General features: G+C 45.2%; 1 protein-coding gene across 1 annotated transcript in view; it reads right to left on the minus strand.

Moving 5' to 3' along the window:
* NTSR1 (neurotensin receptor 1) overlaps nt 1-23,590 on the minus strand; it is a 52,162-nt gene that overhangs the window by 3,137 nt on the left and 25,435 nt on the right. Inside the window, exons 2-3 of the mRNA XM_066330876.1 lie at nt 11,709-11,910; nt 1,306-1,396 (exon numbers count right to left, since the gene is read on the minus strand). Of these exons, the coding sequence (XP_066186973.1) occupies nt 1,306-1,396; nt 11,709-11,910 (293 nt within the window). The remainder of the gene's footprint in view (nt 1-1,305; nt 1,397-11,708; nt 11,911-23,590) is intronic.

Consider the following 23,590-nt stretch of genomic DNA (forward strand, 5'->3'; position numbering starts at 1 on the left):
GAGAAACAAGAATTTGTCCCAGAGTGTGCCTAGAGCTCTGTTTTCATGACTGAAGATAGATTTTGGGTTTTACTATGGCAGGATCCATAGTCCCATTCAGTAGACTGCTATATCCTAATTTATTATATTTTGTGTTTAGAGTTGATAGAATTTTAGGTTTTTATTGCTGTTTTGATTTTTGGTACTGTAGATTTTTTTTTTCCTTTCCCTTGAAAGAAACAGCTCTGGTTTCAGGGAGAACAGGGATGTAACACCATGGGAGGAGACACAAATGTGCATCCCTTGGCAGCTCAGGCTTCCTCAGTGTGTGTCCCCAGACAGCACTAGCTCTTAATGACAGATTTAAAAACAGTAATTAGTTTGGTGGCTGCTTTGCTGAAGAACCTGGCCTGGTGCCTCAGAAAGGAGCAGGGAGCTCCTGGGGTGCCTTTGCACAACTCTGAGCAGTGCACATGTGTTCATGCAATTATCCCGGAATTCTCTGACAATCTGGACACTTCCTAATCAGCAGCAAGTGCTGGCATTTCATTTTGATCCACTCCCTGCAAAACCCAGTCAATAACCTGGCCCAGGCTCAAACAGCACAGTTATTCCCCCACCTGTGTCACCTCCCCTGTCACAGAGGGAATGTGGCCTCGTGGAGCTAAACTGTGTGCTGACAGGAGCTGCTGCACCTTAGGGCTGGGGATCAATATCTCTGGCATGGAGACTGAAATCCACTCTGGATGTCCCAACTCCCCTGTCCAAATGTCATTTCATTAAGGGCTGCCAGAGTGAAGCCCCATCGCTGCTGCCAGGAGACAGCAGCTGTGAGGAGGAGGAAGGGCTGATGATGCATTTTGGTTCAAAATAATGTTTCCTGCACCCTGTCTGGGGGATTTGGGTTGAACCAAGAGTCTTAATTTGCCTGGCAAACACTGAGACATCCAGAAAAACCCCCCCAAACCAAACCAACCAACCAAACAAACATAAAAATCCCCAATCAAATAAAAACAAAGGAACAAACAAAAAACTCCAAACCAAGAAAACCAGAAACCCAAAAACACAACCCCAAAAACAAACGAACAAAAAAAAACCCCAAACCAAAAAAAACCACAACACACCTAAAACCACAACACCCAAACAAACAAAACCCAACAAAAGCCCAGCAATTAGGAGTTTGAGACTTTAACCCCTCGGTTGGAGAACACCTTTGTTCCCAGCTCAGATCTCCACACCTGTGGGTGCCCTGGTGTCCCCAGCCCCAGCCTGAGCCCCCAGGCTGTCCTGGCATGGGGACACCGTGTCCCCCTCCCTGTGACTCACTCTGTCCAGTGGCTGGAGGGGACATAGCAGAACATGAGGCGCCGTATGTGGTAAGGGAGCCAGCAGACCACGAAGGCGAGCACCACGGCACCTGCAAGGCAGGAAAAAAAGCTTTAACTTGGTGAGCAATTCTCCATCAGGGTGAAAAAGGGACTTGTCTGCTCGGGTTTCATTGCTGTCACTGTTTTCCTGCAGCCCCACTTGTTCTTGTATTGCTGTAGTGAGAAGAATTAATAACCCTGAGGGACAAGCAGCCTGCAAATGTCTGTAAAAACAAGTAAAAGAGAAGTAATAGAGAACAGCACTAAGCACTGGGGTAGGGACATTAGGAACAACAGAAGGTACAGATGAAGGACTGGTGATACTTAGTTCAGACACTGGCTTAAAGGAAACTCTGCATCTGTGTTTCACATCCTTGTGGCACTGGGTGTCTCATCCAAAATATTCACAGAGACAGCTGATGTATGTTTTCCATCCAGGTAGACAGGGAGCCAGGGCCACTCTAATCCCATTAGTTTGTTACATGGAGCCACTGGCCACAGTCCCCACAGTGCTGAGCGTCATTAAACTGCTCTTTCTAGTGGCAGGGCTCATCTTTTTGTTCTACATTTATGCCATACCTGAGATTACAATGTGTTTGGGTCTGGAGTTTGCCATAATAAAAATGATCAATTAAAGGGTAAGCAGAGAAAGAAACTATGGGTTTTTTTCCTTTCCAGATTCTAAGGGATGTCAAACAATGGAAAAGAAAATTAAACAACTCTGAGGCATAAAGGTACTCTTGATAGAGTGCATTTGTCAGTCTGGATTAAAAAGTAGATCTATCAGGCAATCAAGAGAAAGAATTGTTTCCTTTTGTTGTATACATTTCAACCTCTTTACAGAACAGCAGGATTAAAGCAGAATCCTAGCAGGAAATAAATAAATCTCAGTTAAAACATAACGCAGTAAAAGGCAAGAAGAAAATAAAAACTAAATAAAATAATTAAGTTAATTTTTGGTCCCAAATTTGCTCTACAGACAACAAGGGACGCATCACTCTTGCCCTTTACGTGACCTGTAAGGGGTTGGGAAGCAGCAAAGCTCTGCTCCAGAGTGAGGTACCACAAGTGCAATGTGGATTTGGCACGTGGGGCCAAAGGCTGGGATGTTTTCTGCCTCGGGATTGAAAATATTTATGTAAAAATGTCCCAAACCCAGATGCTGTCATCCCACAGGGACTGTGTCGTAGCTCAAGGAGATAATGTGCAGAAAATGTGTTTCCCTTGGATAATGCAGTCCAGGAGGAACAAGTCTGGCTGTGGCTGCATCTCCCCATCACTGATGCTTAGCCAGGAGGCACAGGAGAGCAGAAATTGAACAATCTCTGGTGTCCAGCTCCATACTCATGCCCCACTGCAACCACAACTCCCTCTCTCATTAAACACACAGATAACAATGGAGAAGGTTCTATTCCACGATGCATGACAGCATCTTCCAGGAATGCTGCAAAAGCCATTTATCCAATAAAGATTTAAGCAACTGAAGGGACATGTTTTGGAAAGAAAGCTGGAGGGTCTGTTTTTATTCTCTTATCCAAGTGAATTCATTTTTTCAAACTGTGTTTTGGCTGCTCTCTGGCCACAGTGATCACAGATGTAATTCATCACCAGACAGCCTGCAGCCCTTCAGATGCCATCTAGTGAATCAATTTGACCTGTGTCTGATCCTTCCCTGAGGAGCTTTGATGGGACTTCGATGGGAGAGCCCCTGCACCTCGTGTGGCACAGGAGAGGTGGGGACATCCCCTGGGAAGCTCGGTGAGAGCATGTTAGACACTGTTCTCAGATTTCAAGATTTCATTCCCTTTCCTGAAAGGAAAGTCCTCCTTTTTTTTGACCTTTCATTTCTTGCAATTCTTCTTCTCTCTCTTTATTTACATTTCCTCCCTGATTTCAGGATTTGTGTTGGAGTAATATTGTCAAGTTTTGGTCTTTTCCACTGCCCCTGATTTCTTCCGTCCATTTGGTTGTAATCACACCATTTCCAAATTTTCTGTGTTTCTTCAATTAAAATTTCTTTTGATCCTATCTCCTTTCCAGAGCATTTGTTAGACTTTGTTGTCTGATTTAAAGATTTCATTCCCTTTCAGGAAAGGAAGAGTTTTCTTTCAGGAGAGGGAATGAAACTTTGTGATTTCAATGAGGATTAAATGGGCAAGTTTTGGTCCCTTTCCCTGCACTTCTTGTCATCCCTTGCTCCTTCACATTTCTGAGCACCTGCTTTTGGCCACCTCCAGAAATTAATTTCTCTGTCAGATGGGCCTTTGGTTTGCCCTGGATGGGGCAGTCCCCCTGTGATTCTCCAGGAGACCCCTCCCAGGAGCTGCAGGAGAAAGAAAACTCTCCAGCCTCTCCTCCTCCATCCGTCAGCCTGGGGCCAGCAGGAACGAGCCAACATCCCAGCTCCAGCCCATCTGCTCTCCCAGCGCCTGCACAGGATTAGCTGGATTTTCAGGCTGCAAAAGCAGCTTCCCAAATGGCTCCAAACACAGGTTGGTTCAGGCACATCACAATTTTTGCGGGGACCTCCCCACACTGGCACTTCTCAGCTGCTCAGCCCTGTGTGCAGCTCTTCAGGAACGGCAGGATCCAGATCCTTTCAACAGCCAATTATAAGAATCTCACACATCTGCTTGTTAAATTTACCAACACGTTAAATGAAAGTGGTTTTCTCCTGGTAAATGATCTCTGCTTCTGCTGCTCGGGCAATGCTGTGCCAAATAATATGGATCTATAGTAACGAACACACATACTGAGAGAAGTATCTGCTTAACATCAGCAATTAAGTAATCTGTGATAATTCTGTAATATCACATGCAATCACTCTGCAATTAAAACTCCATTAAACATGTGAAGTGCACTGGAGACACTTATGGCCTGATTTGGAAGTCCCAGCTGGGTGACACACTGTGCAGTTCCGTGCTGTGCAGATTAGGAGATCCCGACCTGAATTTGCCCCCGTAATCCGTATGTTTTCATTTTATCATACATGGGATCAAGCAGATTTAGGGTGGCAATCCTGCCCTCTTGGGTCCTCTCCCCTGGGAGGAATATGAAACACAAGACTGTGTTAACTTTCATCTAATACAGAATGAAAATATCCTTTTCTCCCGGATACCTGGTTCCTTTTCCTGCTGTTTTGTTTCTTCCCTGAGCATCTGCCTGTCAAAACAGTTGAGCTGTAAAACAAATCCTGGGCTAACTGCCTGCCAAAATGATTTTTTATTGTTGTTATGAGCTCCTAGGATGTGTTCTTCATCATCAAAACCTTGACACATGGGCTCCTTTGGTGGAGTAAGAAGGAGCAGGTCAGCCGGCTGGAGCTGAGCACTGCAGGGAAAGGGTTTGACTCAGTGTTTGATGGGGTGACTGTCCAGGATGGTGTTTGTGAGGTTGGAGATTTCCTGCCTTTATTTTTTGAACTAAAAATAATCCAGACACATCCCTCATTTCTAATTAATTCAGTAAGGTCCTAATAGGAGCAGAGCTGCTCCGTGAGCTTCTGATATTTCCCATATTTGAGCAAATGAGGTGCCAAACCTCAAGGCTGGGAAGTGGATGTGGGACCCCAGCAAGATGACCCCAGTGTGCCAGGGAATGATCCTTCCACCAGTGTATGGCCTCATTTCCCTTCTAAATCAAACTCCTAAATCTAGATGTGTATTAAACCCTGAATTATTACATCCTGTGTCTTTCTATTTTGTCTTATAATGCCTCTTTTCTCTGCCTGTTTGAACTGCATCCCAGGGAAGAAGGGGAGAGGAAGGAGGAGAGGCAGAGCATGAGCCCTGGTTTGTTTTTTCCTTCAGGAAGTCCTGCAGAGAGAAACATCAGTTCTGACTGACATCTTTTTCATTGCACAGGAGATTTAAACTGTGCCAGTCTGGATTCTCAGACTGAGCTGGATGTGGGAGCAATCCTGGAAGTCAAATTCTATTAGATCACGCTGAGTATTTTATTTTTGCCTCGTGGGTATCCTGGGCTGAGGCTGGGAACTGCCCTGCTCCAGAAGCACCTCTGGGTTAGAATGTGCAAGGGGAAAGGCACCATGAGGAAGAAGCCCGTGGTTTGTCTGGTTTGGCTGAGCTCAGGAGTGATGCTCAGGGGGTTTCCAGCCCCCATGGCTCGGTGGGGCTGTGTGGGGTCAGAGTGACTCAGAGCCCCAGGACAGCCCGGGGTGACTCACACAGACACAAAGTGATCGGCTGGGCTGGAGTTCTCCTCCTCACTCCATCTCCTGCAGCCCCTCTGGGAGAGCTGAGTCACAGCCCTGCAGCCGGGGTGGCCCTGGTGAGGGTGTCCCTCTGTCCTGTCCCCCTTTCTCTCCAGGAGAGGCAGAAAAGGGATGCTGCCCCTTCTTACAACCACCTCTGCTGTTGCTGCTGCGGCCTCCAGGGAGGCTCAGATCCATCTTCCCTTTGATAGTTCTGTCCAATTTATTTATTTGTCCTATTTCAGCCAATTTATTTCTTTTTCTCTGCCTTTGAAGGGGAGCTGAGCCACATACCAATGTGGAACAGCACGGTGGAAATTGTGAGCAAAGGCAGGAGCTGTTTGGGGAGGCACTGACCTCCCTGAAGAACAGCTCTCAGCCTTTTCTGCATTTCAGACTCACCCCCAGTGCTACCCAAGGGGTGCACACCAACTGGTACTAATGAGGTGTACAAGAGGTTATCAGCCTCCTGTCGGGGTAAGGATGATTTTTGGAGAAACAGTCCTGGTATACCCCAAGCCCCTGCAGTTTATACACTTCTTTAGTTGTTGCCCTTACAGAAGAACCTCTCACAAAATGCTGTTTGATATGAGAGGTGGTGAAAGCTGGGCCAAGTGCAGGCACAGCCGGTACTGCCTCGTTAAACCTCGAGGTGCTGTTTATATTAACGTGATGTTCTACCTGACAGGCTGCTGGCAATATTTATATCAGCAGGCCCCAAAGTAGGGGATTGCAGGAGCTGCCAGGGTAGGTATGAGCCCAGTAAAATTAGAACTACTTATGCTGGTATTTGGGTCATAAGGCTGTGGAATAAAGGATTTCCATAAAAGTCAATAACAGTCAGCAGGGAGTGGGGACCACCAGCATAAACCAGGAGTACTTAGGAGAGCAAAGAAGAAACTGGGAGTAACAATGAGCTTGGGAAGTCCTCAGGTCCTTTAGATACCACTGAAAATGCACAGCATTTGGTGGATACAATCCCCTAATGCTCTTGAAAACATTATTGAAAAAATCCTAAGTTCTTCTTTATTAGTGAAAGGGAGACAGCACAGTGAATGGAAAAACCTTTTGGCATTCAAAATCAACATATTTCACTCAGACTATATTCTCCAGTCCTGATTGTTAATGGCTTCAGATGACAGATTTGAAAATAGATGTGAATTTCTGCCCCAGCTCACGCCAGTGGTTAAATCATCCCCTGGCACCAGTTTCATCCATAAGGAGCAAGGCAGAAAGTACAGATTAAAGCTGGCCCAAGAACAGACACTAGCAAGCAGCACATCACTGCTGTCCCAGTGCAAACTGGGGTCTCTTCCCGAGTTTCCTTCTAAGGTAATTATTCTTTTGGAAATTAGAGAAGAGGTTGTTCGATTCCATTTAAACTTCATCCATGCCATTTTCCCTGGGGATGTCTGGATGTTTGGAGGAGAAGGAAGAAGAAAGGAAGAGAATTTCCCCTTTGAAAGGGAGAGAAGGGATCCCATCTTATCCTCACCACGTTCAAGTCTCTTTCTATTTGGTGAGGTCAGGTGTAACCTGAACTGGCTTCCTCTGCAGCCCTTTCTTCTTTCACCTCCAGTTTTGAGTTTCACATATCCTTTGTTCCTCCCAGAAAGGTTTCTGCTCATCAAAGGGACCCTGGAGCTGTGTTCACCGCATGCTTCCACAGTGACTAAAGCCCTGGCCAGACTTCATGTTTACAATCACATGAGTTAACTTTTTAAACACTCACACGGTCACAGCTTAACACCTGGAAAATCTGCTTTCAGGACATGGCAAATCCTGAATTTTTCTGCAGAGATAAAGCCACAAGAGCTGGAAATTCCTGCAGGAATGCTGTGCCAGGCTGTGCTGTGGTGCCAGCAAAGAGACACATACTGGGAGAGGGGAAAAAGCAATTCCCTGTCCCAAGAAGTGCAGCCACCCTGGGGTTTGCCACTTGGAGGGTGTTTATAGAGTGCTCTGATGCTCGTTTTATCTCATTTGGCAGGCTGCTAAATAAACCTACAACTACAAACATCTCTGGGAAATATATACAACTGTTAAATAGGTAATTTATCCTCCCAAATTTCAGTGTGACACCTCAGCTGTTAAAATCAGCTTCCACTCAAGCTGAATGCCACAGGGGTTTAGCTGAACTCCACTTGGAGTTGCTCAGACTTTTTATTAGAGATACAAACTGCCATGCATTTTGTTCCTTTCTTGAAAAGAAATGATTCATGAACAAATAAATCTGCTTTCCTTAGAATATAGGAATTATGAAATACAACTGTTTAAGGAGTTTTAGACTGATGCTCTTCTGTGTATTGTGGTTGCAAGTATGAGCTATTTACTGTTTCTGTCTGTTTGCTGGTTATACTAAATCTCCTGGCAATATTCTCCTCCTGAAATGAATAACTCAGACTTGGAGCATTGGTGAGGAGAAATGAATGGAGGCCTCAAAGTATTTCTTCAGAAAGGGAATTATTAATGCACAAATTAATGAAATACATGGATACATCATTAATTCTTGGCCTTTGTCTTGTATTACTTGACAAAATGCAGAGGCCCCAGAATCATAATTTAAAAATTCACAGACATTCAGTAAAAAATGTGGCTTGACTTCATCAGCTAAAAAGCATTTACTGAGGCATCACCCAGCCAGCTGTGGGAGACTCAAGGGTATTCTTTTAATTGGTTAAACCTCTAAGTGCTTTATAATTGCTTTCACTAAGCAGCTTCAGTGACAGAGCAAACGCTACCTGGAGCTGATCACATTTTAATAGGCTTAGCCAACGTCCCCCTCAAAGCCTCCCCTTGATGCCCATCAATTTGTCTCAATGTCCTTATCAGAGCTCAGCTGGGCCACTCAGTAACTCCTGCCTTCCTCCCAGCCCCGTGGGCACTGATCTGACAGGCAGCCAGGAGCTGCTGAGGGCAGCCAGGAGGAGAAGATGCTGCAGACCCAGCACTGATGGAGGTGTCAGTCCATCCACAAACTGTTCCCTTTCCAGAAGACATTTTGGCTGAACAGAGCTTTCATCCTGAGCCAAGCTCAAATACACCCAGATTTTTGAGCAGCAGAGAGAAGTGGGGCTGTTCAGCCTGGAGAAGGCTCCAGGAAGAACTTTGGGCTTTCAGTGCCTAAAGGAGCTCCAAAAAGGCTGGAGAGGGACTTGGGACAAGGGCCTGAAGATGCAGAACAAGGAGAATTGCTTTAAAGTGTAAGAAGGAAGGGTTAGACTGGATATTGAGAAGAAATTTTTCCCTGTGAGGGTGGACACGCCCTGGCACAGGGTGCCCAGAGAAGTTGTGGCTGCCCCTGGATCCCTGGAAGTGTCCAAGGCCAGGCTGGACAGAGCTTGGAGCACCCTGAGATAGTAGAAGGTATCTCTGCCCAGGGCAGGGGTGGAATGAGATGAGTTTTAAGGTCCCTTCCAGCCCAAACCATTCCATGATTCTATGATTGTTCTGGGGTGTGTGTGTGTGAGTATTTAAAGATTATTCAGAATGTTATCAAGTGATTGGCCTGTCAGGCTGCGCAATCAGAGAATGTTCACAGTTCTGTGAAGCATCACACAGCTTTGGGAGACTCAGCATCCCGGGGCTCTGACAGAGCCAAGGAACAACAACAGAAATTGGAATTAATGGAAGGAATTGGAAGGGTGAAGGAGGATATGAAAACTCTCGGTGGAAGGTATTTTTAACACCAGAACTGTTGCCCTGTGTTATCCTGAGAAAAAATGCTGGGAAGCTGCAAGTGCCTGGAGCTCTCTGCATTTGAATCCTCACACCTGGTGAACTCTGACAGCAGACAAGGAATCACAATCAGGAATCTCTTGCTTACTGACTTAATGAGGTGGCTCCCAGGCAACAGACCTGACACATTCCTTGATTCTGATCACCCTCATTATTTTGTACATGACCAAAGTCAGACAGGGCCAAGAAAATACACAAATGCTACCAAAAGAATTAAAACACTGTTGTGGATGTTTTGAATGAGGCTGTTAGCCTGGCCACTTTTAGCTCTTATTTCAATGTAAACAAATACTTAATCTCAGCACATTTGGAGCAAGGAAGTTTTTTTTTTCTGCTCTGATCTTATCCAGCAGCTCTGCACACCATGAACCACAAAAAAATTGTTTTGTAAGCACTACTTTTACAAGTTCTGAAACATTTCACCCTTAAACCCAAATCAGCCTCCTCTGTACCTCAGGCCAAAGTTCCCTTTTGGAAATGGAAAATACTTCTACCCCTGTGAATGCCTGATACTCTGCCAACAGTTTTATAAGAGGGGACTTCTATAAGTGTCATTTCTCTTTTCCCACCCTCTTCCATAATGAGCCCAGACCCTGTCCATGATTTTGGCTGTCATGGATGCCAGGATAAATCATGTGTATCTTTTGCTACTTTTCAGACAGCTCAGAGACCTGGGTTGTTAAAATATAACTCATGAGGAACAGGTGACAAATGTGAGTGTGAATCAAGCACCTCTAGTAATCAACTGCATCTGAAAAACTGAAATGCAGCAGAATTTCACTCTTCTCTGCCAGATAAAGAGAGCATTTCCGCATGGTGGAGTGAATCACAGATAAAAGCGAGGGAGAATTTTTTAATTTGCTGGATCTTCCTCAGCACAGAAATGCAACAAGCAGCTGCCCTCTCATTGCCTTCCCAGCAGGGAGAGGAGCTCAGTCCTGCTGCTGGGGTGGCCCTGAGGAGATCCCTGGAATACCTGGGCATTGCTGCATGGGGGGACCCGTGGTGCCACATCTGACCCACTTTTGAACCATCTCAGGCTGCAGACTGAAACCCTCACTTTTGCCAAATATTCTCAGCTTTTGCAGCATGTAGCAAACCCAAAAATTTGCCTGGAGGAAAAAAAAAAAGGAAGCAGAGAAGATGAAAAAGAAAATTATGCTTATTGTTCAGAAAATGAAGGGCTGTTTTTGAGTGCCTCAGAGGTGATGTGGACCTGTGGGTGAGGGGTGCACTCCCTCCAGTGCTGAGGGATGCCAGGTGTAGATTTAAGTTTCTCTGCTATTATTCATGAAGAGCTCTCTCTTCCTGATGATCAAAGAGGACGGCAATACTAAAAGGGGAGAGAGAGGTGTGAGGTGGTGCAGCACGAGTGAGAAAAGGCAGCGTCTCACTTCATGGCAGAGGACAGAAGTGTTAAAAAACAGCAAAGGATAGCGAGGAGCAGAGTCCTTGTAGGCTCCATGGGGAAGCAAGGTTCCCTCCTCACCCACCCACTCCGTGGATAACAGTTCATTGGGGTGCAGAGACAATAAACAAGCACAGTCCAAGAAGATAATTGTGGGGAATTTAATGTCTCCTGTGTTTTTCTTTCCTATTTCTCAAAAGGTGTTTCCCAGTTGGAAGCTGGGATGCACATGGTGGCTCACCTATGGCATGGGCAGGGAGTGCTGCATGTGGAAAACAGCTGGAGAAATGTCATGGAGGCTCCTGGTGCCTTCTCTAGAGATTTCTTCATTGGAAACATGGTCTGGGCCAAAGCACTTTAAATACCAAGAAGCCTCATCCGTGGCATTGTCCAAGGCCAGGTTGGACAGGGCTTGGAGCAACCTGGGATAGTGGAAGGTGTCCCTGCCCAAGGCAGGAGTTTGGGACTAGGTGAACTTTAAGGTCCCTGCCAACCCAAACCCTTCTAAAAACACCAGAACATCAGAAAGCTTTTTGCTAACAAATTCTGCCCATCTGATGTTTAAAACCACTATGGGCACACTTCGTTGGCTATTTTGGGTACTATTTTTGAACAGCTTTTGCTTTATCCTCTGTAAAGTTAAGCTACCAGATTCTTTGGTCTTTTCCTCAGCTTATTTAATCAAGACATGCACTGTTCTGCAGTACAGCTCAATTCCTGAGTGCAGGATCTTTTATTTAAGCTCTGTCTGAATGGAAGCTCAGCAGAAAAAGGGAAGCAATGAAACAATACAAGCAAGGCTTAAATTGCTGTCAACTAAATCATTAAAATGCTGGGTTGGCTTTGCTTTTCCTCAGTGAGCAGGTCTGCTCATTAGCTTTGCAAACCAACGAGCAAAGACGAAAAAGAAGAGGGTGTTTTCCAACTCCCACCTGTTACTCTCCGAGTTATATTTATTTAGACCCCTCCAGCCAGTTCCACACCAAGGGAAGGCGATACTCACGCAGGACCCTGACGCCGTGCTTCAGGGCTTGCACTCTGCTGGGCTCCATGGACATGCTGAGCATGGTCTGCTGGCCACCAATGGTGCACACCTGGTTCTCCTGGGCCGCCTGCTTGAACATCACCAGCAGCTGGTTGGCGATGATGGTGTTGAGCACGGAGATGACGACCATGGGGAACACGAAGGAGATGAAGGTGTTGACCTGCAGGGGAGAGATGGGGCACAGTCAGGGATGGGATCAGCAGGAGGTTGGGTTGTGTTTCTCAAGGCAGCAGAGGAACAGCCTGCAGTGGAAATCTTTCCCTGCTCTTACTCAGCTGGTTTTGAAGGGTTATTGTACAGAGGGAGGACTCAAAACACTGCTGACGCAGGTTCATTCATGTCGGCCAGCACCCAAAAAAGGAAAATTCATTCATATCTAATTACATTCTTTTCCCCTTTTCAGTGCAGTTCATTGCCAGAAGTGTCTCGACTGAAACATGCCATTGATCTTTTCATCTCACAACCAGCAGGATGCTGCTTAGCTTTCATCATGCGTGGCGTGACTTCTAAATAACAGTGTGTTATTGTCTTTCCCTTGCATTATAAGCACTCCTTGGGATCTTTTTAACTACCTTTTTTAGTCTTGTGTCCTTTCCTTGTAGATTTAATGACAGCGTTTTGTTACCTCATAACTAAGTTAAATAAACCTTGTGCCTTCAAGGATTAAAACTGATCAGAATAAACAAGTGGAAATCATAATGCTTTTTTAATACAAATTATTTGATTACTGCGGTTTTGATAAAATTAAATGGAGGATCAAATTAGGCAGTGATTGAATCAAGTAGAAGTCACAGTTCACGTCAAATGCAGGAAAGCTTTTGGGCTGTTTAGAAACCTCAGTGGAACTGAGCTTTGCAAAGGGCAGCCCAGGGAAACAGAGGCATGTGTAGGGTTTGCCTGCACATCTTGCCACGGTGGGATGGGGAGCTGCTCTGCTAAGCCCAAGGGGTAGCAATGTATCTGAATAACTTAAGCCACTCCCTGTACCAGCCAAACTGTTTGTAGATAAGAAAACACCTGCAGTCTTGTTTTTCAGAATCCTCAAGGATTGGTCAAGGCCATGGGAACAACAAGAAGTCTAAAAATAATGAGCAAGAGCTTGAGAAAGTATCTACAAAAAATGCAAAACTCAGATAGAAGAGGCACAGTGTGGTGATGGACGCTTGACCAGTTAGGTGCCCTGAAGGATGTTTGCCTGTGTGATGGACAAATGACGTAGCAATCGAGAGACTCCTGCAGGTGTGAACAGTAGTGCCAGAAACTCTAACTGTGGCTTAATGTAAACAATAAATAGCTTCTGTTGGAATCATATTGATTCATTTATTTCAGCACCCAAGGGCTTATCCTCTCTGCAGGATGGCACAGGAGGAGACTCAGCATGTCACTCAGGTGGAGCAAACCAATAACCTTTCAAGTTTTTGGAATTTCAAAATATTGACAAGAATGAAACCGTGCTGCAAATTGCTGTGAAAGCAATTGTATTAGAAGTGATAAAATGACAAAAAGGTGAAACCACGAAACTCAAGAGGGAATTTGCTCAGTGGGAGGGTTCCAAGGCAGGCTGACTTCTTCCCCAGACAGTGACTTATCTTTCACCTCAGGGATGTACGACACAGAACAACCTTGCACTCCGAGGCAACACCAGGTTCCTCTGCAGATTGCAAAACCTCATCTAGAGACAGGTGCTCCATCTGCTGGGATGGAGATATCCCCTCTGCACCCACCCATCCCTGCTGGACCATCACCACGGTGGACAAGGTTCTCTGTACACGTGGTGTCTGGTGCAGATTTGTGGGGTCTGTGCTCTGGAGGGGTTCAGAAATGCTGGAGGTGGGTGGGAATCACCCAACCACACCCCCAAGATGCTGCAGGGCATCTGTGAATGAAATGAGCAGCACATAAGGACATGGGAGCAGAGGCACATCAGAAGCACTTCACTTTCTCTGTCCATAAATCTAAACCAGAAAGTCCTTTTTGGGTGAAGACGGGTGCTGTTGTTGTTGCCCAGGTTTTCTTTGGATGGATCAAGCCTCTGTACAACTTTGTGCTGGGGAGCTCAACGCGTTAAGCAAAAAATACCAGCTGGGTTTTGCCTCTCACCCACACGGTGAGAACATCCTCTCCCGTCTATGCTGGTAATAATAACAGCTCCTCTTCGTGCTGAGTGAATTCCTAGATACACTCCACCACTACAAGCTGCTAATGGCCTCTTTTGTTAAGTATAAAGCAGTTTTCTACCCTTCTGAAAGATCTCACAGCCTCCTGGATGTAAGGAAGAGTTATCTCGTGGAGTTGCCTCCACAGATCATTACACAGTGAAGACCAACTCTTTAACCTTTGCAATGCAGCCGGGCTGAGCTGGTGCACACAGGGGTGAAATGATTGCTCGGATTTACCAGGTCAGACTAAGAAATGAGCCCTGTAGCTCCTCACTCCAATTTCTGTGGCTTTAGCTGCAGAATGCCCTTCTTCTTCCCCACTGCTGAACAATGTCTGCACATCAGCAAAATGCAGCACTTAACTCTAGAAATGTTTCACTCTGCCACCTGAGAATCAGGATTTATTGGTTTTCATTCTAAAATTTAGCCCTAGCTGGAAATTAGACTTGCTTGATATAATTTTGCAGAACTCTAGAAGTCTTTTCCAAGCTTTCTTAAAAGTGTCGATTCATTCTGTAATTGCATTGTGAAATCTTTTAAAGAGCTTAAGAAATTGGCTAGAATAGCATTGACTTTCCCTTTTAGGAATTGTTATGGTAAAAGTGGGAATATTGCATACTTTCTCTCAAAGGCTATGTTTAAAGATTTTTTTCTCTGCTTTGATTTGTAGCAAAACTCTCATATAGTAAAAAAAATAAAATTAAAAGTCAATATTTTCCCCCGTAGCAGAATGTTTTAATTTGTTGAAAGAATTATGAATTTCTTGCAAACACAAAGTCCCAAAGTACATAAGGGCTAGAAAAGCCAATTTTCCTGAGCAAACCCTTTATATTCCCTGTTTTTCTGCTGAGCTGCTCACTGGGAGCCCAGCACACTGTGCACATCAGTGCAGCAACACTTCATTTTCAGGTGACTTTGCACACTGCTAGAGCTGGTGACTCCAACAACTCTTCAATGTCAGTGGAAAATTTCCCACTTGCTCAAGAGGAGCTGGTCTGGGATCCCAGGACTACATATTCCAAAGCTCAGGAGCAGGAAGATTTGTAGAGGTGTTTAATGGGTTTTTTTTACAGCGTCTCCTAACATCAGTGGGCTAAAGAGAACACCCATGGGGGCCTTTGGAGCTTTTTAGATCTTTACAGATGACTCTGGCCCCAGGAATGAGGGTTTAGAGAGTGTGCAGGCTCATGTTTGACCTGAGAGTCTCAGCTTTATGTTGGCTCACCACGGTAAGCACAATCTGTGTGATGCTGGATCTACACTAATCCTGTGCTCAGGTTTGTTTGGGTGCACAGGCACAAGGGGTCTGGCCTCATCTCTGCTCTCACCAAGCAGGGTTCAGTCTGATTCTCCTCTACTTCAAAACTGACGTGCTTACACCAAAGTGAACCCACCAGAGCTCAGAATGAGCTCAGTGCAGGAGCCCAAAGCTCTGCACAGAAAGGCTCAGCCCTGGCTGCTCTCTAGGCTACAAAACCCCACAAACACAACACCACAAACCCCGTGACTGTGTGCTAAATCCTCATTAGAAAAATAAAAAAGAAAAGAAATCCAATATTGCAATGTTAGCCGATGGCAGGACAGAATGAAACACTAACCCGGTTCCATGCTGCTGTCACTGCTGGAATCAGTGCAATCCTGAATGCTGCTCAAGCACCAGGCTGGCAGCATCTGTGGGATGGGATTAATCCTCAGGATCAGATTGTGCTTTGTACAGAACAACCACTTTCCCATTGCTGTGAGCAGTGACAGCCAGAGACCCAAATCACTTTTCTCTGGCTGTGCTGAGCAGGACAATGATAACACAGATATCACCTGAGGGTGGTGACAATGACCTTGGGGTCCTGCCCTGCCTCAGCAGTGAGCTTTCCTGGCTCTCTAATGATAATGTTCATCCCACCTTTCTCTTGGCTATCTACTGCCAAAGGTGGTTTCCCCATGAAATAGGAATCATTACAATTATGTGGGGTTTTGCGGGACACAGGAGATGGAGCAAAGCTGAACTCAGGGCCTCATAAGTTCATGAGGAGATAAACGGAAATTTGGGGGAAACAAACGTCTAGAAGGGAAAATTATGCAGCTGTCAGCCTCACAGTTAGCTCAACAAAAATCAGACTTTGTGTGAGACAGAGAATTCATCCTTGTGAGTTTGCTTCTTCCTTCCAAACAAGAGTGTGGGAGAGACACGGAGGAAGGGACAGCAAAACCGAGGGACACAAAAGCAGAACCCAGTTCTCAGGTTTGTGACTCTTCCTAAATCTTTTGCATGGAAAACTGCTCCCCTGGCTCTGCTGAGCTTCCTGCTGACGTGATTCGCTTTTGCCAAACTGTCCCTCAAATTATTTGACTGCTTGGTTTCCCTGGGTTACCACTAAAAGCAGCCATCAGCTCCCTCACAGCTGTGATGGAGAAGATGAGCACAGAACTCCACACAGGAACTCCCCAGAGGGCTTCAACAAAGTCCTGTAAATCAGAGGGCTTGCAATGATTTATTCTTTTGTGTTCCAAGGCAACTGTTGGAGGAAAACAGATTCAAAGGTCACTTTGTAAAAACGTGGGGTTTGGATTCCTGCTACAAGCCAACCCTTTTTTTATTAGATATATCTGAAGGCAGGGAGGGTAAAAATTATGAGTATTACACTTGTTTATGGGTCTCTTTTGCTCCCAGGAAAACTCCATCACCTGAGCCACCTGCAGTTCCCATAGTCCATCAGCACACGATTTTGGAGAGGCACAGAAAAAATGAGTGAGGTCTTGGAGGACTTAAGTGGCTAAAAGTAAAAACGTTAGGCTAAAGGCTCTTCTGGAGATACAGTGGCAAATTCAACACTGTAAGTATTTATGATCAAAAACAGCCAAGTATCAGAACTACTGAAAACATTTTAATTGGAAGAGTTTTGATGAGAAAATAGAAAACGTTCCAATACTGAGAACATAAAAGATTTTTGAACACGGGTTTTGTGTTTTCCCTCATGCCTTTTTTCCAGAAGAGTAAAAAAAATCCCCAAAATTCCCAAGAAGGAGCATGAAATACTGGTGAGAGCAGCAGCACAGTGAGGTGCATCCCACGGAGCAGCAGCTGGGATGCTCTGCCAGCAGGAGCAAGGCCCCTGGAGTGGACATAGGGGCCAGCTGAGATTAAAGGGTAATTTAAACCCTGGGTTATGACAGGGATTTTGTGTCAGAGGTCAGAGATGTTCCCTTGTAGCCTGATAAATGAGGTGACCGCAGAGCCAATCCTTGGTCTCTGTCAGCACAGCTCCCCAGGGACACAGCCCCTTCCAGCAGTGAGCTGGGATGCCCAGAGTGATTTTCCCCCCTTTCTTTTCAGGGCTGTGGGGAGGACAATTAAAATGGAGAGAAGTGTGGATGATGAGGAGCTGCTCAAACCTCACCTGTACCCACTAAGCTTCTGTGGTAGCTCATTTCCCTGTGCACACCTGGGGAACGCTGTGAGATGGTTGCAGCCTTCTTCTTTGCTGCTGGGGAGGATTCTCAGTGCAGAGAATCCTGGGGAAACAGGTAAGGAACACCAAAGGAGCTGAAAACTCACCCAGGAGGAGATTTGTCCTTCCTGGAAGTGATGAGGGAGAGGAGCGAGGATACAGCGCATCGTTTGATTTGTTGTTTTGAGCAAATCTATTAAACCACAGAGCTACATTTTAACAATATACCACATTCTGGTTCACCTCATTTCCAATGGAAATGGAAAGTAAATTATCCTCCCCCTGACTGTGGAGGCAGTATTGTTAGCATATGTCAATCAGGGAAGCACATTCTGCTACAACAACATTTGGCTGCCAAAAAATCTTATTTGACTAAATGTACTTCACAAAATTACTGGTTATCTCGCTCAGTAGCCAGAATTAGCATTTTTTTAACCAGCCAGTGGGTAATTTCAGCCGTTAATAAGCGCAGTACTGCATTCCAGGATACAGCAATCTGTGCAAGACAAAGCAGGGAAGGGAAAGGTACATCGTGTTGGGATGCCAAAGGGAGCATTTGGCAATGGCACTCGTGTTTGATGTTCACAGGATGTGTCTGATGAAAAAAAATCCACAGGTTTTTTTCCTCCACAGTAAATAAATTCCCATCTAATTAACCCCACCTTTACATAGCTCTCCAGATTTCCACGCCAAGTATCTCATGATTATCAGGTAGATTCCATTCCTTAGCTACAACAGGGCAGGAGAGGTTAGAGTCTGTGAGTGATAGAACAAAATAAATCCTGCTTTTGGAGCCAGTAACTGGCACAGTGAAAAATGTGGAAGCTGGACAACTGCAGGCTAGTAAGGGAATTTATCTCTTCTGGAATTTTTTTGAGGGGACCAGTACTGCAAGGTCTGGTCCTTACCTTGGATAAAGGGAGCACAAATCTTGGATAAATAGAAATATTTGGCCAAGTGCCAAAGTCTGTGTGTGTATCTGGAGCTCTACCAGAGCATTTGAGCAGGAGCTCGACCTTTACACGCTGCCAGTTTTAGCTGGGGCAGGTTTGCCTGTCATGCCTCATTTCGGGTGGATGCTGTCTCCAGCAGCCTTCACAGCATGGCAGGGGTGACACAGCTGTCACCTCGGCCAGAGCCCGGCTGCTGACGTGGCTGGGTGGCCCTCTGTGCCCTGTGCTGACACTTCTGGTGGGTGCACAAGGGTAGGATGGATTCCTGCATCCCTGCAGGGTCCATTCACAGCACCAGAGTGACCACAGAGGGTTCAGCTGCGTGAAATAACCCTCCTCGTTCCTCCTGAAGAGGGACAGGATGTAAATACCTGTGTAGATCCAGGATGTAATATCCCATCATTAGCTTAATGAACGATCAAAGACAAGAGAGCAAAACCGAGCTGGTATTTTTCTCTTTGAAACACCCTGAGAATTGGCCACAAAAGCCTCTGGTTGTTATCTCCCCATACACTCTGTACCTCTCCTACCCAGCCAGAGGTGAGTACACATTCCGCACACATTATCCGAGGTAACAGAGTGTGGCCGTGTGAATTGCTCTGATCTCATCCCAAAGAGCTCCCCTGGTCACCCCCAGCAGCTGCCGGAGCTCAGAGAGACTGAGGAGCATTTTCCCTCTGCCTCAGGGAGACCTTTTCAAAAGCGCTGAATATCAAGCCCAGACATTTCAAAGAAAGGTTACAGTGATGTAAAATGTTGCTCCCAGTCACAGGTATTGATGTCAAAGTGTATGATCAGCTCTGAATTAAAGAAGCAAAGCCTGAAGCCAGGACACAGCTGTGTGGGGACACGGGGCTGGATGGCAGTCACAGGCAGCTAAACCACAGGAGCTGGGGCAGTGCTGAGAGTGGGAGCCTGATCTACACACAGACATGAGCAGGACATCCACAGGGTTTCATCCAGGGGGAAAAAATCCCGAAGAAAAGCCTGGAACACAGGCTCATCCTGTCCAATCCATTGCTGATTAAATAACTCAGCAGGTTTTGTTGACCTGAGGTGGCATCATCCACAGGGGCTGGAATTGGCCAAAACTCTGTATTTCAGACCTCTGCAGGAGCCCCAGCTTTATCTCTGCTTTGGATGTGCTCTGGGAACAGGGGACTGCAGGTACTGTTGCTGAGGTGAAGAAAGAGAACAGATAAGTCTGAAGATAAATTATCAGATGGAACTGAGGGATGCTCTTGAGTCACTGGACTGGTTCCTGTCCCCGTGCTGCTGCTGCCCTGCAGCCATTAGTGCCAGTGAGGCTGGAGCTCAATTAATTGCACAGCAAGGACATGTGAGCATCTGTTCCTGACACATCCACTTACTTGCCTTACTCATTGAGGGAAAACCCCTCTGAAGACAACTCAGAGGATAATGCAAAAGACTTGTTCTTGAGCTCCGGCTGCTCGGTGCTGTGGAGGAGTTCCAGGTTTTGTATTGGTGGATATTTATATCAGAAGAAAATCCCTGTTACTACAAGACTTGGGGTGGCAGCCTGCACTGACTGCAGCCTGTGCTTTACCTGGAGATCTACAAGATGCCAGTCCCTACAACCTGGTGCACAGCAGGAGGACGTGACCATGCAGAGGACAGTGGTCCTCTCCTCTCTCTGTGCTGGCTGGATGCCTCCAGAGCTGTCTCCAGCTGGATAACACCAGCCATGAACTCTTCCAAAGGGCTTAATTTAGCTCTAGCATTGAGATCAGAAAGAGGATCTGCTTAAACTCTGTTTTCATTAGCATTTTGTGTCTGCTCCACAGTAGTGATGTTTTCCTGGCTTCTCTCTGTAGATCTGTGGCCATCACAGAGAATAACCAGGCAGGGTGGATTAAGGTTTTAAGAATAACCAACGTGTACCATTTTCAAGCCTGTGTGTGGTCCCACACTGATGAACTATAATGGGAATGCAGAGCAGCTAATGATGTTGAGAAGTTGAGTTAATCACATACTCTGCAGGAGTTAATCAGATACAGAACAGATGGAAATAAATTGCGTACTGACAAAAAGCATCCATCATATTTATGGCAAAAACATTCCCATTCATAAACTTCCCTCCTTGGAGAAAACATTTGTACATAAAAAATAACATCTGATGCAGAACAACTTAAATGGGTCCCTTGCTCATGATGGGTTGGGAAAGATGTCAGAACATTGAATAATTGTGGCATTTCTGAACATGACTGGGTACCTGAAGGATCATTTAGCCTCATTTCTATGCATGATTACAATGCTGTGTCCTGAGCTATTTTCAGATTTATTTATCTATTGTAAGTAACAGCAAAAGGTGTGATTCATCGATAAGCATTTCATATAAATCTTATTATTCCTAATTGTACACAAGGGTAATACCTAAATATTGAACTCCCTGGGGACCTCCTTAAATGCCAGAGAACCTACTCCATTATAAATGCTCCTAAGAGAAAATTTCCTCCTTTCTTGGTCTTTGCTCACCAAACTCAAACTTGAATGGCTCTGCTGATTCCACCTTCCAAAGAGAAAGACAAAATGTGAAATTCAGGAAATCCTGGAAATAATGGACTGGAGAATAGACAGGTTGGAAGGTTCTAAGGTTTATCACTGTGCACTGGAAATGCCTTGTATGTCATAGATACTCAGCTTTTTTTCTCCTAATTAAACTGAAGGGAAAACGTCTATTTAGAAAAATGGAAGAGTAATCAAAAAAGCTCAACGCCAAAGAAAAATATCAAAAAACAAATAACCCAAGTTCTCTCTAGGATTGAGATTGATGAAGATGATAATTTGGGACATTGTACATCTCACTTCAGTTAATTTAGGGCCTCCTGCCACTGATTTAAGAGGGATGTGTGGAATTTAAAAAGGAAGGGTTTTGGCATGGGACAGCTGCTGCCTTCCTGTACCTGGTAAGGGAGGACAAAAGAAGTGACAGAGCAGCAGTGATGATCCTCCATCACATCATCATTAACCCAAAAGCATCAAATCCTCCCCATTTCCTCCTTCAGGAAATCACAGAGTCACAGAATATTCTGAACTGGAAGGGACCCACAAGGATCATCGAGTCCAGCTCCTTCCTTCTTCATTTCCTGTGACTGGTACAGCAAGCTACAAGGTAAATTAATTCAATTTACTCAATTTTGCTTGCAAACAAGAATAAAGTCAACTCATATGCTGTCAGTTTGCTGGCCTCAGCCTTGCTCCTCAGATCCATTGCACTATTTAGGGCAATATTTTTGGTTGAACAAAACCTCAGTGAATAATGTTCATGCTTTTCCCTTTGAACACACAGGCCTTTGTAACTATTTCCCCCTCACCCTCCCCAGCAGCTATGTTCTACTGAAGGGGAAATAATACTTCAACATCAAATGACGGATTGGAAATACGCTTTAAATAATTTACCAGTGCAGTTGGATTTCAGTTCTTACTATCAGCTGGTATTTTGGCTCCTGCTTGTTTTTGCCAAAGGGATATTGCCCATTGCCTTTCACAAGACATTTGGGCTTCTCCTGCTCTGCTTCTTGTCAGCCCTCTAAATAATGTAATAAATGTTCATAGGGTGCCTAATGCTCCTGACAGTTGAGTAATCCTAATCCAGATTTTGCAGTCATTTTCTGTCTGTCTTCTTTTGGTTGTTCTTTCCTGCTGGGTTGCACAAGTTGTGGGGGGCTCATGTGGTGGACATTCCTCCAAAGAAAGTGTCTCCATGGTGCTTCCTATGGAGCAGACTGATGCTCTCTGTTGAGTGTGGCTGATGATATCCTTGTCAAAGCCCAGGAAATCAGCCTCTTTCCTTTCTTCTTGGCCACAAGTGCTCAGTGCACATCTGACACTCCTGTGTGGCTTTTGCAGCCCGGAATGCTGCAGGAGGGGCAGCCACCACAGCCTTAAGGTTGCACATGTGTCTGAGGGGACTATCACCACATAAACAACTCACAGCAGCTGATTTTGGGAGCCAACATTCAAATCCTTGCTTGTCTAACTTGTGGCTGTTATTCCATTCTTCTTTGGTTCATGCTTGGGATGACTGTTATCATGAATGAGGCTGTTATGCTTGGATATTTACATCAAGAAAAAGTATTCAAACCCTGGTGACAGTCAATTATCCCCCAACTTTTCTTGTTCTGGCAATACTGACTCATTTCATCCCTCATCATCAAAATGGATGGTTTTTGCCCACATGGGTATGAAGTCACTTGCAGTGACTGTTTCAGGATTCTAACTAAGCAGTCTGCTTTAGCAGGGAAACCAAGCCAAAGACACAAGCACAGGAGCATAACAAGCAAAGATTTCTGCCTGTGAAGAGCAGCAAACAGTTGAATCAAGTGGTGCTTTGTTTTCTTCCCACACTCTCTCGGTAGGTGGATGATGACAGAGAGAAGTGTGGGTCTGTTTGGCTCACGTGGTGCCTGCCAGACTCCAGTTTCACGCTGGGAATGTGCATGAGTGTGGAGCAGTCAGGTGCTGGGCTCCCCTTTGCCTCCTGTGTCCCTGCCAGGTCCCTCGCTGGGGACAGGGGCTGGGTGGGCAAAGCTGCAGTGGCACCTCTTTCCTGCCCTTGGTGGGAAAAAAATGAGGATGCTACCAGCAGCTGGCTGACAGAAGAGCAGAAACTCATTAGAGCACAGGGTAATTAAAAAATCAGCTCCATTCCCCAGGATGATGCTTAAGATTTAAGATAAAGACTTTGTTATAAACCAGCCAAGGACTAGAGCCTTCAGCCTGATGCATGAGGCACACACTGCAGGAGGGTGGAAAGGAAAGTTAATTTAAACAAAAACCCAAAGAAATGGAAAGAACAAATCATTCTCCTATTGAAAAACAAGTTAGACCCAGTTCAGAACAATTCAAAGGAAAGCTAGGGAGGTTAAGCAAAATCCCAAACAAATGGAAAGGAAAAAAAAAAATCATTCCCCTATTGAAAAATACATCAGACCCAATTCTGGTTTTGCATTTCTGCCAGGTGAAGTGGAGGTAGAGGAGGGTAAGAGATGCTATAGCGTCTGAGAGACAAGCAATGTCATGACAAAAAAAAAAATAATTATCTGTTGAATTACATTTCAGGATCAATTTTTCTGAAGCTTTTTGTAATATTTCACATATGCTGAAAAGTCTCATTAATACAGCTGGTAAAATAACAGCTTGTCTGCTTAAAGTAATTAGTAGTTGACAATTGGGTTGAATTTTAAACCCATGAGGAGCTTTGGTTAGCACTAATAAATGTTGATTAAGGTAGCAATTAAAACCTAACAATCTCTCTGGGG

Source organism: Sylvia atricapilla, chromosome 16 (assembly GCF_009819655.1).
Source record: "Sylvia atricapilla isolate bSylAtr1 chromosome 16, bSylAtr1.pri, whole genome shotgun sequence".
In the NCBI taxonomy this organism is placed as follows: Eukaryota; Metazoa; Chordata; class Aves; order Passeriformes; family Sylviidae; genus Sylvia; species Sylvia atricapilla.